This window comes from Arabidopsis thaliana, chromosome 5 (genome assembly GCF_000001735.4).
Source record: "Arabidopsis thaliana chromosome 5, partial sequence".
NCBI lineage: Eukaryota > Viridiplantae > Streptophyta > Magnoliopsida > Brassicales > Brassicaceae > Arabidopsis > Arabidopsis thaliana.
Window position 1 is genome coordinate 15219494 of NC_003076.8, and position 12965 is coordinate 15232458.

The 12965-nt window shown below is 33.1% G+C and overlaps 4 protein-coding genes, 1 non-coding gene and 1 pseudogene across 6 annotated transcripts; 4 read left to right on the forward strand and 2 right to left on the reverse strand.

Moving 5' to 3' along the window:
* Nucleotides 1–714: 714 nt before the first annotated feature.
* NF-YC12 (nuclear factor Y, subunit C12) lies at nucleotides 715–3031 on the reverse strand. Its single transcript, NM_123174.5, has 8 exons — nucleotides 2725–3031; nucleotides 2422–2610; nucleotides 2261–2339; nucleotides 2101–2162; nucleotides 1649–1855; nucleotides 1503–1574; nucleotides 1347–1400; nucleotides 715–886 (listed from the first exon to the last, which is right to left on the reverse strand). Exons 2-8 carry the CDS (start codon nucleotides 2530–2532, stop codon nucleotides 884–886), a joined length of 588 nt encoding a protein of 195 aa, NP_198630.2. The 5' UTR covers nucleotides 2533–2610; nucleotides 2725–3031; the 3' UTR covers nucleotides 715–883.
* A 342-nt stretch (nucleotides 3032–3373) lies between these two features.
* PMI15 lies at nucleotides 3374–5699 on the reverse strand (annotated as a pseudogene; the record flags this gene model as incomplete). The annotated part of the gene is made up of 3 exons: nucleotides 3374–5287; nucleotides 5383–5462; nucleotides 5594–5699.
* A 125-nt stretch (nucleotides 5700–5824) lies between these two features.
* On the forward strand, nucleotides 5825–5898 carry AT5G38155. Its single transcript has one exon. It is a non-coding gene; the product is annotated as a tRNA-Val (tRNA).
* Nucleotides 5899–6273: 375 nt separating this feature from the next.
* Nucleotides 6274–6715, forward strand: AT5G38160 (Bifunctional inhibitor/lipid-transfer protein/seed storage 2S albumin superfamily protein). The gene has a single exon (NM_123176.3). The coding sequence runs from the start codon at nucleotides 6343–6345 to the stop codon at nucleotides 6652–6654; it is 312 nt and encodes a 103-aa protein (NP_198632.1). The 5' UTR covers nucleotides 6274–6342; the 3' UTR covers nucleotides 6655–6715.
* A 1429-nt stretch (nucleotides 6716–8144) lies between these two features.
* On the forward strand, nucleotides 8145–8588 carry AT5G38170 (Bifunctional inhibitor/lipid-transfer protein/seed storage 2S albumin superfamily protein). The gene has a single exon (NM_123177.3). It carries the CDS (start codon nucleotides 8224–8226, stop codon nucleotides 8533–8535), a length of 312 nt encoding a protein of 103 aa, NP_198633.1. The 5' UTR covers nucleotides 8145–8223; the 3' UTR covers nucleotides 8536–8588.
* A 1728-nt stretch (nucleotides 8589–10316) lies between these two features.
* On the forward strand, nucleotides 10317–10750 carry AT5G38180 (Bifunctional inhibitor/lipid-transfer protein/seed storage 2S albumin superfamily protein). The gene has a single exon (NM_123178.3). It carries the CDS (start codon nucleotides 10363–10365, stop codon nucleotides 10648–10650), a length of 288 nt encoding a protein of 95 aa, NP_198634.1. The 5' UTR covers nucleotides 10317–10362; the 3' UTR covers nucleotides 10651–10750.
* The last annotated feature ends 2215 nt before the right edge of the window (nucleotides 10751–12965 follow it).

Genomic DNA, 12965 nt, shown 5'->3' on the forward strand with positions numbered 1-12965 from the left:
TGGCATGAACTATTCGTACCCAAAAGCATTTAATTATCTATGTAAATAATATTTTTCAGAATTGACTTGTTTAAGCTAATCTAATATAGATGTCAAAAAAAAACATACGGATGACCTGAAGTATTTTAAAAATTGTAATGGGACATTAAGCAGCTATATAAATATTATCTATAGAACAAGAACATGTGAAATATTTGAACTTTTGATTTTATATGACGGAGTGTCGTTTACTTCACCGTCCATACTTAAAAACAAACATATTTTGGTAAACAATTTTCATAGAATATAGAAGAAAAATATATCTCTTGCTTACATGTCATACCATTAGTTAATTACATCCTTCCTCGACATCATTTGGTGTCCTTTGATGTTAAACCTTACTTTGGCACCATACTTTACATTTTTCGGTACAATATGATTTGACAAGCATTAGTTTTGGTTAACATTAGTTTTGGCAAATATTCCGAAGTGGCAAAAGAGTGGCCATACAAAACTAAGGATACGAAAAGTTATGGTGTTGTACAGAGTTGTGCCCCACCCATGGACATTATTAAAGAGAGAAACCAAAATAGATCCACCTAAAACGTGTTCATCAAAATGTGTAGAAAACTTTTTCGTGCAAATGACAAAAAAAACAAAATAAAATAAATAAAAAAATAAATTACATAAGTAAAAATATCAAACATTGTATTATTCTTTTTTGGTTTAGGAGGAAACACCGAAACATTGTATTTTTATTCAGGAACAATAAATAATACACATAGTTTAGTGAATGAGTTTATGATAAACTATTATAAGGTGAACATAACATAGAGTTGTTGGGTGATTCCTCTTCAGATTTCTTCTCTTCTTCAAGTTTTTGTCTTCCAGAGCAGCTTCATGTTCACTGCAGATCCGAAGCCACAAGTACAAATCCATAGCAAGAACATAAATCTTAAGGAACAAACAACCAAATGGTTTCTTATTTTCTATTCGCAGTCCGTAAGTAAATTAACTCGGTATCGCATTCATCAACAAGTATCAACTAACTACTCAAAAAACAACAAGATATCAAATTGAAATCCTTCAATGAATCAAATACTGCAAATGCCAAATGTCTCATGGATTTCTCTGGATACACCTTTATATATTTATCCCCTATCTAGTTAGTCTCTATGCACAAATCTGTTAAGTCCTAACAATGATGCTAGCAAGATTGCTCTCAAATTGAAGCTACTATGAAGTTCTTTTCTAAATGGGTTCTCTAACAATATGTTTACTAGTGCATCCTCAATCTAAAATGTTTGCAAAACAGAAACTATACACTAATGCAATTGTTGTATGAATAGAAGCTCAAAGAAAACTACCTGGAGATCACAGTTGAGGTCAAACCCGACAGAGCGCTCTTCCATCATATTCTCCTGGTTTTGGTGCAAATGCAATAAACGAACATGAATTCTAACTTAGCATCGCATTAAAATGCTTTGTTTCAGATAATACCAATTATTAAGTAAAATAATCACCTCCTCAATCTGGTCCATATCGATTGGAACATTCATATCCGGCAAAATCATTTCAGCAGGAGGTTGCACACCCTGAACAGAAAGATTTAGCACATGAAAACATAATTTTTTTGATTTCACGAGTAAGATTGCGAAAAGGAGCTAACCTGATGGGTGACACAGTGCGGTCCAAAAGGGACACGATCAATCAGGAAATCATAAGTTCCTGAGTTCTTTACGGCCTGGAAGATATCACAACGCCGGATGGTCTCACGAGTGCATGATTGAGTATGCATCCAAGCTCGTAATGTTACCTCTAGAATGAAGTATTCACAGGCTTTCGAAAACAAAGCAGGAACATCACAGCTTATCTTCTGAAAATTCACATATATCTTAGGAAAAAATTGTAATAACAAACATATTTCTTCAAATCTTTGATGTCACATATATCTTGTCTATAAGTATTGATATCAACCTTAGAAAGATGTCAAAGGAACAGTAAAAATAAACAACACTAAAACATTCTAACAGTAAAACTCAACAGACTAACAAATTTGATCATAATGGCAATTTCAGAAACTCTAGACCAGCCAACATAATTCAAGTTAACCTCACATACCTTGACTTCAGGATCAGATTTCAAAATCTTTCTGACCCTAGATAGCGGCAAATGAGTTTGGCCTGTAGGTAACCAAAACAAGTCGAAGAATTAGCATTTAGGTGTCAATGCACTCTTTTTTCCTATTTAGGTACTCTAAACATCTCTTAATATCAGTCACCTGCAAAGTTTCCTAGCTGCTCCCTTTGATTATTCCAAAACACCTTCAGAGCTGTGTCCAACGAAGAGACCCCCTCGATCTGTTTAAGACCAAAATGTTAAAGAAACATACATAAAAAGACTTTAAGCCAAAAACACAGAACTAGGACTGACTAAATTTACCTTGCTTGTTTCAGGATGATTAGATCGAAATTGATCAAGCATTGGCATCGTGTTATGTGAACGAGGCGCAACAGGTTCCATCCTGACGTGAGATGACTTTGGCCTCCTCATGTTATATTTCACAACAGATGATGAAAAATCTTTGAAGATGTAGAGTTTGGCAAGAACAAGGGTTCTCTATATATGGAGCTAGAATCATAACGTAATAATAGTCATTTAAGAGTGTACCAATGACTAAGAGATTCCTTTTAAAGATTGTGAACAAACTTTTCTGGAATAAAGAGGAAAACATTTAATACTCACACGTTAGTAAGGATATACCTCGTGGAGCTCGTGAGGCATACATACGAAAGAACCACTCGCAGACCTTTTCCGTGAAAGCCACGCGCTGCGTAGAAGAAACCTGATGACCGAATTCAGTCTATATAGTAAGAGCACATAGTCTAAATGTAATTTCAAGAACCCAAAGATATCAATATGCCACAACTCATCTAAATGTGATCCAGTCTCATCAATGAAGTTGTCACACAAGTAAACCTGGATTAGATCAAAGCCACATCAAGTTTATTGAGTTCTGATTTTGGTAACTCTTAACTTCCACAAATGATAGAAATGTAATGGCATAAAAACAAGCAAACGATTTTACAAACATTTACATTAGTAAAAATAAATATATCCTATTTCTTGATTATGGTATCAGTTAGACACCAACTTTCACAGAAACAGACCATAGCGAACAGTGACCAACACCCTAGATCTTGTTGCTCTTTAAGATTCCACAAACCATGAACCCAAAAAAGATATAGAACAAATAATTCATATAACTATGCTCACACATTGTCAAACCAGTACCAAACATATGCACTACATGGTACCCAGAAATCAACATTTTCAGACAACTATAACCAAAATTACATACAGAAACTCTAAGTTCATGACAGAACAGACCCAGGAGAAAAATTCTTCCTCTAACTGGCCTAGTGTATTCATAAAGATCAGCAACATACAAATAAATGTTGAAAGCCAATGAAAACAATGGTTACCAATCGTATGCTAGAATGAGTCTACTCCATGTATTATATGATCATGCACAACAATGAACAAGAACAAGAATGTGAATGTGAATCATTTCATAGAATTTAGATTTCTTAGAGATTCTAGCAATTGTTATTGAACGCAGAAGTCAAAATGATTTGAGTTTTTAACTTCTGCGACTGAAGAACTTGGCCAAGCGTGGAACTTTCTTTTTCTTCTTGATTACAAAGAAAGTTGGAGTTCCAACAGATGAGTATCTTCTTGGCTTCCCACGTTGGACCGGTGTGAATTTTCCAACTGGTTTGGGAGAAATATAGCCTTCAGCTTCCGAGTTCCTCTTAATCTTCTGAATCTCACCCTCCACCAATCTCTTCGTCGACAATGACCTTTCCATCCTAAACACTTCTCTCTCTTCTTCCGCTTTCGTCATTTCACTTTCTCTCATCAAAGTTTCCGTCTTCATCAGAAACGATTTTGTGCTAGCCTTGAGTGCTTCCACCCACGCCGCTGCTGCTGCAACTTTCTTCTCTGCGGTTTCTTCCGCTTGTGAAGCATGTTTACTCAAATACTCGTACTCAAACCTCGAGATAGTGATTGTTGAACAATGCTCAGACTCCATTTCGCGACTCTCCATCATGTCTTCTACTAAAGATTCAAGCTTCTCAAGCACTAAAGCCTCAGTGTGCTTCACTTTTTCAAGCTCATCCAACTTTGAATTCAGTTCGCTTTCCTTTTTATCTATATCAAGTTTGGTTTTCTGTGTTTCCGCCTTTGTAACCGTCTTCTCTTCTTTGAAAAGGAACTCCTCTTTCTTTGCAGCATTTCTACTTTTCTTTATCTTCTCAAGCGAACCAACGAAATTCTCAGCAAGAGAGCTAATCCTTTCTTCGGCGATAGATACCACTTCCAACTTCGATTTTTCGATAAGAATCTTTGAGTTGAGTTTCTCAATCTTAACATCATCTTCCCTCAAGATTTTTCCAAGGCAAGCTGTTTCATCCCTGGCTCGGATAATCTCATTCCTCAACGCATCCATTACTGTCATGACCCTGAAGATCTCTACTTTAACAGAAGCAAGTTCCTCCTTCTTCCCTTCAGTCACTTCTTTCAAAACCGATAAACTATACTTCCCTCTTCCAAAAGAACGGTTTGATCTCGACATACTACTACTATCTCTCCCCTGAACTCTCCTCTCCATTTTCTTGAAAAGCTTTAACTGTGTTTCCAACATCTCAACATCCGTACTCGTCTCAAACAACTCAATTTCAATATCCTTCGATCTTTCCGCCTCTTCCAACATGTTCTTGATTCTCTTATTCCTTTCCACCAACAAATCCAAAACCTTTATAGCTTTCCCTTCTCTCTGTCTTTCTATCTCTTTATATCCTTTCAACGCCTCAATCTTTCCCAATGCAACCATCAAATGTTCCTCATTCGCAACCTCGATTTCCTTCTTCAGACTCTCCAACAATCTCAAACCCCCTTCCGTTTTAAACCGCAGTTCTTCGACTTTTTCCTCTGCTGCAACTCTCTCTATCAAAACAGATGATACATCAAGCTTCACTCTACTCACTTCTTCTTTCACAACCTCCAAAACTCTCATAACTTCCGCATACTTTTCCTCCATCTTCAACACTTCCATATCCTTTTCCTGAAACCCCGCAGAACGATTCGACCTTTTTATCAGTAACGCGAGCTCCTCCACCGACTTCTTTACCTCGGACAATCCCGCTTCTACTCTAGCTTTTACAGTCTCTGAATCTCTTCTACTCTCATTGTACCAACCAAGTTTCTTTCTTGACATATGTATAGCCTCCACAACTAAAGACGACTAATTACAGAAATTTATCCCAAAGAAAACAAAGAAACATCATCAAATCCTGAGCTTTAAGGAGAATCAATCCAATTTGAAGATTTTTGGTTTACCTTAACGACTGGTAAATCCAACAAAGTAGAACTGTTCCTCTTCATGTCGGAATTTTCCATTGCTCGATTCAACATTTGTTCTAACAATGTAAAGTGGCAATTAAAAATCCAATCTTTTTTATCACCAAACCATCAAAACACATAAAGAAAACAAACCCAGAGATTTTTTCAATACAAGAATCGAATTATAAATGGACAATAGTAAACGTACCGGTGAGTAAGAAAGAAACAACCGGAGAGTGATGATGAAGATGCTTGATAAGTTGTTATCATCATTTTGATATTCCTGGGAGAATATTTAAGACGTTTTGTTTCTTCTGGGAATATAAATCTGAGGACGAGGACTCAAGTAGTCAAGTAGCATGAATAATGGCAAGAATCACAGAAACTCAAATCCGTAACTTTGGCAATATAAATAAGCTTCTCAAATTATTAACAAATCGTCTGGGTGGTGTAGTCGGTTATCACGCTAGTCTCACACACTAGAGGTCCCCGGTTCGAACCCGGGCTCAGACAATTTTTTGTCACTTTTTTAAGAAGCCCACTTTATCTTAGTTAACGCAGCCCATATTAGGCCCAATAAATTATCTACTTTAACGGACGTAAACAAACTTAACACGTATGAAACTTTCTTCTAACTTTTTTATAGACCCACTTGATATTTATTCTTAAATACAGCTTATACAACTAGGTCCAAAAAATTATACATATACTATAACGGACGTACCACATACTTAACATGTGTTTGAGCAATTGTGAATCATGATTATTTTCACGTCTTTATGCATGATTGCCAAATGTATGAACGTTAATTAATAAGACAAGACCTAAAGGCTTGTCCGTTACAACTACATCTACTATATATAACAATAGTTCTACCATCTTGAAAATCACAAAACACATTTTCAAATATACTTCAAAGAAAAAAAAAAATAAAGCTGTGAAAAGGATTTTCAAGACATGAAGTTCACGGGAGTAGTGTTCATTTTGTTCGTGTTAGGTACCATGTTGTCTCCAGTTCCAGTCAAAGCAAGGGTGGTCAAAGGTTCCGGAGAAGAAGTGAACGTAACGTGTGATGCGACGCAGCTTAGTTCATGTGTAACAGCAGTAAGCACAGGAGCACCACCATCTACAGATTGTTGCGGCAAACTGAAGGAGCATGAAACTTGTTTGTGTACATACATTCAAAATCCGTTGTATAGTTCGTATGTTACTTCTCCAAACGCTCGTAAAACGTTAGCAGCTTGTGATGTTGCTTATCCTACTTGTTGATGTTTGTGATATTACTAAAACAAGCTATTAATGACAATAATAATAAAAATTTAAAACTAAATCTTTATGTAACAATGAGTCGATGGTGAAGATATGGTTTTGAATTGGGAGGTGACATATCATATTATAGTATCCAATGCATGGCCAGTTAAGATGGAGGGCAGTAGGTGTGACGGCTGAGAGTCTATTCCCGTGTTTCAATAATTAAGTGATTTATTTTAAATAATAATAATGGTAAATTTGAACTGATGTTTTTTTTTGGGATTTTGATTTGAGTTTCGATTTGGCGATTTTGTCTCGTTTCAACTGACAAAACAATGTCGTTTAGATACAACAGAGACGACTAACAGGAGTTTAATATCGTAAAAGTTTTTAATTAGTCTACTAAACACCATGCCTAAGTGACTGGTCAATCAAACTTTGTCATTTAAACTTAAAGTTAACCAAAATTTTACGATTTTAAATTTATTTGTCTTCCTCGTAGTTTATGATTTAATCGTCCCAAATTCAAAAATTCGTATTTTTTTGTTGACATTTTTACCTTTTTCTTACTAACAAAGTAACAATGTGACCGTGATACACGATAGATCATTAATGGAACTGTTCAAAAATATAAAAAGTACCAAAAAACTTCTTAAAAGTTAATCATACAGTCAGTCCAAACGGTTTAATCTTCATAAAGATTTTTTAAAACGAGTCTCAAAATCACTTTTCTAATTTTCTAGCGGATGAACCATGTTTTGGTCATGAGAAACTGACAAATCATTTCATGTATCTGTAAAACGCCTAACATCACAATGCGAATGAAGATGTTGTTTAATCAAACACCGAATGAATTCCACGAAGCAGATCGCCTTATTATGATCAAAAGAGCCCCACATTCGCGTTCGTATGTCCTCTACCCTATCCAAGCACTATTCTTCTTTAAATATAGCTAGAACCATCTCAAGCATGTTCAAGCCAAGGCGACTAAAAAAGCAGTTTAAATCCATCTTGATTTAAATATGTTTTTGGCTCAAAAGAAAAGAATGTAATGTTATGGCCTGTTTCTTTGAAGAAAACGATATAACAAATTATTCTGTTAGTATATTTATTTTTTACCATAACATGTCATTTTATGTTATTCAAAAATGTTATACGGTACAAATGTTATTCTATTAGTACGTATATCTACATTGACACACCATGCATTCTCCATTTTAACGTTCAATAACGATCAGTCAATTAAATTGGTCTTTAGTCTTTTAGAATTTTATATATCTATTCGATTATTAAGATGATATATAATTAAAAAAAAGATTGGAGGGGTAACCGAAAATGAGAATTAGTAATTCCCTAGGTAGGTTAAAATTTAGAATTAGTAAATCATTATTTTCCACGTTTTCATGCATGATTGCCATATGTATGAACGTGTATTAATAAAACCAAACTTAAAAACTTGTCCGTTACAACTACATCTATATAACAGCAGTTCTACCATCCTGAAAATCAAATCACATTCTCAAATACACATTTTAAGAAAGAAAAAAAAAAATTGAAAGTTGAGAAAAGTTCCTAGAGTTTGAAGACATGAAGTTCACGGCGCTTGTGTTCATTGTGTTCGTGGTGGGTGTCATGGTTTCTCCAGTTTCAATCAGAGCAACTGAGGTCAAACTTTCTGGAGGAGAAGCTGATGTAACGTGTGATGCAGTACAGCTTAGTTCATGCGCAACACCAATGCTCACAGGAGTACCACCGTCTACAGAGTGTTGCGGGAAACTGAAGGAGCAACAGCCGTGTTTTTGTACATATATTAAAGATCCAAGATATAGTCAATATGTTGGTTCTGCAAATGCTAAGAAAACGTTAGCAACTTGTGGTGTTCCTTATCCTACTTGTTGATTTTTGAGATATTGCTAAAAAAAGTTGTTAATGATAATAATATTTAACAAACATAAGCACACATGTTTCTACATTTTTGTATGCTTTTTTTTTCTTCGTTTCCGACTTTAAAATGGTTAACAAAATTATAGTGTTATCCTACTTGTTGATGTTTGAGATATTGAACATCATAGTGTTAACGTTAGAAAATAACTAAAATACTTATGTTTTAGTTTAACCACAATTTTTAATTTAACTATATGAATCTTTAATCTAAAGTATATTTACAACAAATTAATATTCAAGTTATTGTCGAATGTCAATAACTCAATTAGTAAAGTATTTCAACAAACCGTAGAGGTAGATGGTTTGAATGGAGCTTGGGATGAAAGAAACCAAATTAAATACTCTGGTCTCTCCCGACATGAGGGGATGTACGAGCCAATGCCAAGAGCCTCTTAGTAACAAATGGATTTTGGTCGCATAAATCCATATACATTTATAAATTGAGATTCATTTTTCTTTTTGCTTTTATGAAACATAAATATATATATATATATATATATTTATATTACATGTATTTTTTTAAAAAATATAATTTTACGAAAAATACAGTTTTGTGGTTTTTGATGGATATAATTTTAATGAGAAAACCATATATATTATACAATTCATCGGTTTTAATGAGATAATGTGATTTTACAGTTTTGGCAAAAAATAGAACTTAGCGATTTTGGTGAAAAACGTGATATTACTATTTTTATATGTGATTTTATAGTTTGATGGAAAAATATGATTTTCTGTTTTAAAAAAAAAATAATTGTAAAGTTATCATTTAGGTTATATATGTTCGTTCCTCATCTAATATTTGGAGCCAACTTGATCATTTGAATATTCAAGGTATATTCATTTGTTATTTTTGCCTGAACTATCGCCATTCAAATGCTCTAATTTGGTGTATCCAGACGAGTTTGAAAATCTTAAATGAATTTTAAAAACTCATTTAAATTACCATTTTTGCCTATTTATGCACAAAAGCGAATATCATTTTGGAGCGAGCAAATGAACATACTTATAGTCAAACAAAAATTAAAAAATATATGAGAAAACTTATTTTAAAAAACCAAAAAAAGTAAAAGAAAGACAACATAAATTTATTATATTTTGCTATATCAAAGTTAATAGGGATACCTACCACAACAACTCGACAAATCAAGCTAATCGATGGAACCGTACGGAACCGTATCAGCACAATCACAGCCACTAGCAACCATCGTTACAAGGATGGCCTGCAGCTTTGGTTCTCCACACGCTCGTCCTCTTAGCCCGAGTGTTCTGTTTTTCTATGTCAAACTCTGTTTCTACTTCTCTTCTAAATTTCAGCATGAAGTAGCATTTATTGTATAAACGTTTTTTGTTTGAATATAATTTTACATTCTTTCAAAAAAAAAAAAAAACAAAGTTAATAGGGATATTTTTGGCAATACATGCAAAATTTTATTAGTTTTATTTTGAGTTTATATGACGGTTTCTCTTTTATGAGTCATAATGTTTATATTTGGAATATTCTCTCAGTAGTTTAACGCATGTATCATCACTATGCAACTTACACACTCAATTCATGTGAGCATTTGTAAAACAAGCAAGGACCTTCATTTCATTTTGCATGATGGCCAAGTGGACGAGTTTTTCTTACCGAGGTAAGACTAATTTGACTTCTCTGTTACAACCATGTAAATCTTATATATATGAGTTTTACCATCTTAAAAACCTTCAACACAAATCTCAAATATATATTTTAAAAAAAAAAAAACTGAAACAAAAGAAGAGTCATCAGATTTTGAAGACATGAAGTTCATGACACTAATGGTCATCACATTTGTGATTATCGTCCTGTCATCTCCTATTTTGATGAAAGCAGAAGAGACACAGTCATGTGTTCCGATGGAGCTCATGCCATGCTTACCTGCAATGACCAAAAGAGAACAACCGACTAAAGATTGTTGCGAAAATCTGATTAAGCAAAAGACATGTTTATGTGATTACATTAAAAACCCATTATATAGTATGTTTACTATCTCTCTAGTCGCTCGCAAAGTTTTAGAGACTTGTAATGTTCCTTATACTAGTTGTTAAAGCTCAATATATTTTTCAAAATAAATATTATTTATAAGAAACTGAAATCTTTTGTAACAACAATTCATTGATGATGATGGTTGTTGGGCATTTTCATGTTATCGTTGAAGCTTAAAATTGTGGTGTTTATTATTAAAACTGGTTTCAAGAAAAAATATTTGTGTTATTTGGTACCGATCAAAAGTATACATTTCTATTGTTTTTTTACGTCTTATTCATATTATACTTTTGAGTTTGAGTAAGAAACAACATGGAATGTTTATTTGTACAAGAGGATTTAGTACTGAAATACAGATTCCTAGTTAACCAAAAGAAAAAAAGAGAGTAGATAAACTGATTCCTACCAGTATTATTAACTTATGAAACAAATGAAAATGATTTAGCCAATATTATTAATTTATTAAAAATTTATTAAAAATATTATTTTGTTTATTAAGTTTAAATAAATATTTATATATATTATTAATATAATATTTTGTTTTGCCATTCTGCATATCCATTCAACATATTTTAAACATAATTTTATTGTACAGTTTTTCATTCTGCAAATTTTTATTCTACGGATTTTTATTATGTAACTTATATCATTATGATATTATGATATTATGCAATGTTTATCAATGAGAGCATAAAACTGGTGTCTATAAGGCCTTCGTTAATATGGGCCGTGTGCAAATACATTCTTAATCGAATCAAAAGAGGTTCATCTCGATGACAGATGTTATTATAGACTTATACCCCCCACCTATTATTGTTTAGCTTCTATTTCTTTTTCTTCCATCTACGAAACTGAACAATGATTAGAAGATGAGACCGTCGACGAGATTGAGGACTATGGTCCTGTTCGTTTGTCTGTCGTTGGTGACTGAAACCAGCGACAGCAACCAAAAGTTGTTCGTTTGCCTGTCGTTGGTTCAGCGACCAAAAGTAGCGACAGTCGCCAGCGACCGGCGACTGCAATTTTTGGTCGCTGAAATTTTTAGCGATCAATTGCTGGTTTCAGCAATTAGTCGCTGCTTTTGGTCGCTGGATTCAGCGACATGCAAACGAACAACTTAGCGATCAAAAAATATAAATTAAAAAATAATTAAAAATAATTAAATTAAACAGAATTAAATTAAATTAAATTTAAATAAATGTCTTTTTGTACTCTGAACGGTTGTGTCTTTTAATCCAACTTTCCGTAAAAAATATTGACGGTTGTTTTTTCTCGCTTGTGTCTTTTATTGTAACCTTCCTATATTGTAATTTTCTGTCAAAATATTTACGGTTATTTTTTCCGGTTAGTTATATATATACTATTGAATAACTACGAAATTTATAATATGCATCATTTGGAGTTAGATTTGTTTTAAAGAAATTATTATATAAACAAATTTATAATATTTTTTTCTGCGATATCACGAAGGGTTTGAGTTCTAATTTAATTAAGATAATTCTTATTAAATTAAGTTAAAATAAATTAAATTCAAATAACATAAATTAATTATAGTCAAATTAAATTTGATAAAACTAAAATAAATAAATATATTAATTTATTTTTCTCATGGTGTATGATATATATGATTTATATTTTAATTTTAAAATATAAATTAGCACCAAAAATAATTAATTTTTTAAAAAAATATAGCGACTGTTTATAGCGACAGTCAAACGAACAACACAGCGACAATTATTAGCGATTGTCGCTGTAATTGGTCGCTGAGTCAAGCGACAGACAAACGAACAATGTATGTTGTCGCTGGTTGCTGTCGCTGGTTGCTGTCGCTGGTCGCTGTCGCTGGATCCAGCGACAGGGAAACGAACAGGGCCTATATATTTCTTATTTCTCGATGATTAGATCTTTCTCCTTCCCACGATGGATCGAACGCCGATGAGCTTGTCACTCTTCAGTCTTTTTCCTTCCCTCCATCTTTAGTCATCATGTCCCCTTAGAGCATCCACATTAATCATTTATTTGTGAATGTCTTTAAATATAAAACTATAAAAAAGAATAATAATAAAATGATGAATGTCTTTAATTTGAGATTTGTGTCTTCCTAAAGACGTTTTAGACACGACAAAAGAAAAATGTCTTTAATTTGAGATTTGTGTCTTTAATTTTATTATTATCATTTGTTTTAAATTAAAGACATTTATAAAGAATGTCTAATGAAGATGCTCTTATGCCCCATCATGCAAGTATTTTAAAATTCCAATTTATTTTATTTTTACAAATGCTATGCTTTCATGTATCATGACATCTTTTCTCTCAACATGTTATATTTTCATTTTACGCTATTTTGTTTGAATAAATTTCATTCTATCTTTTTCTA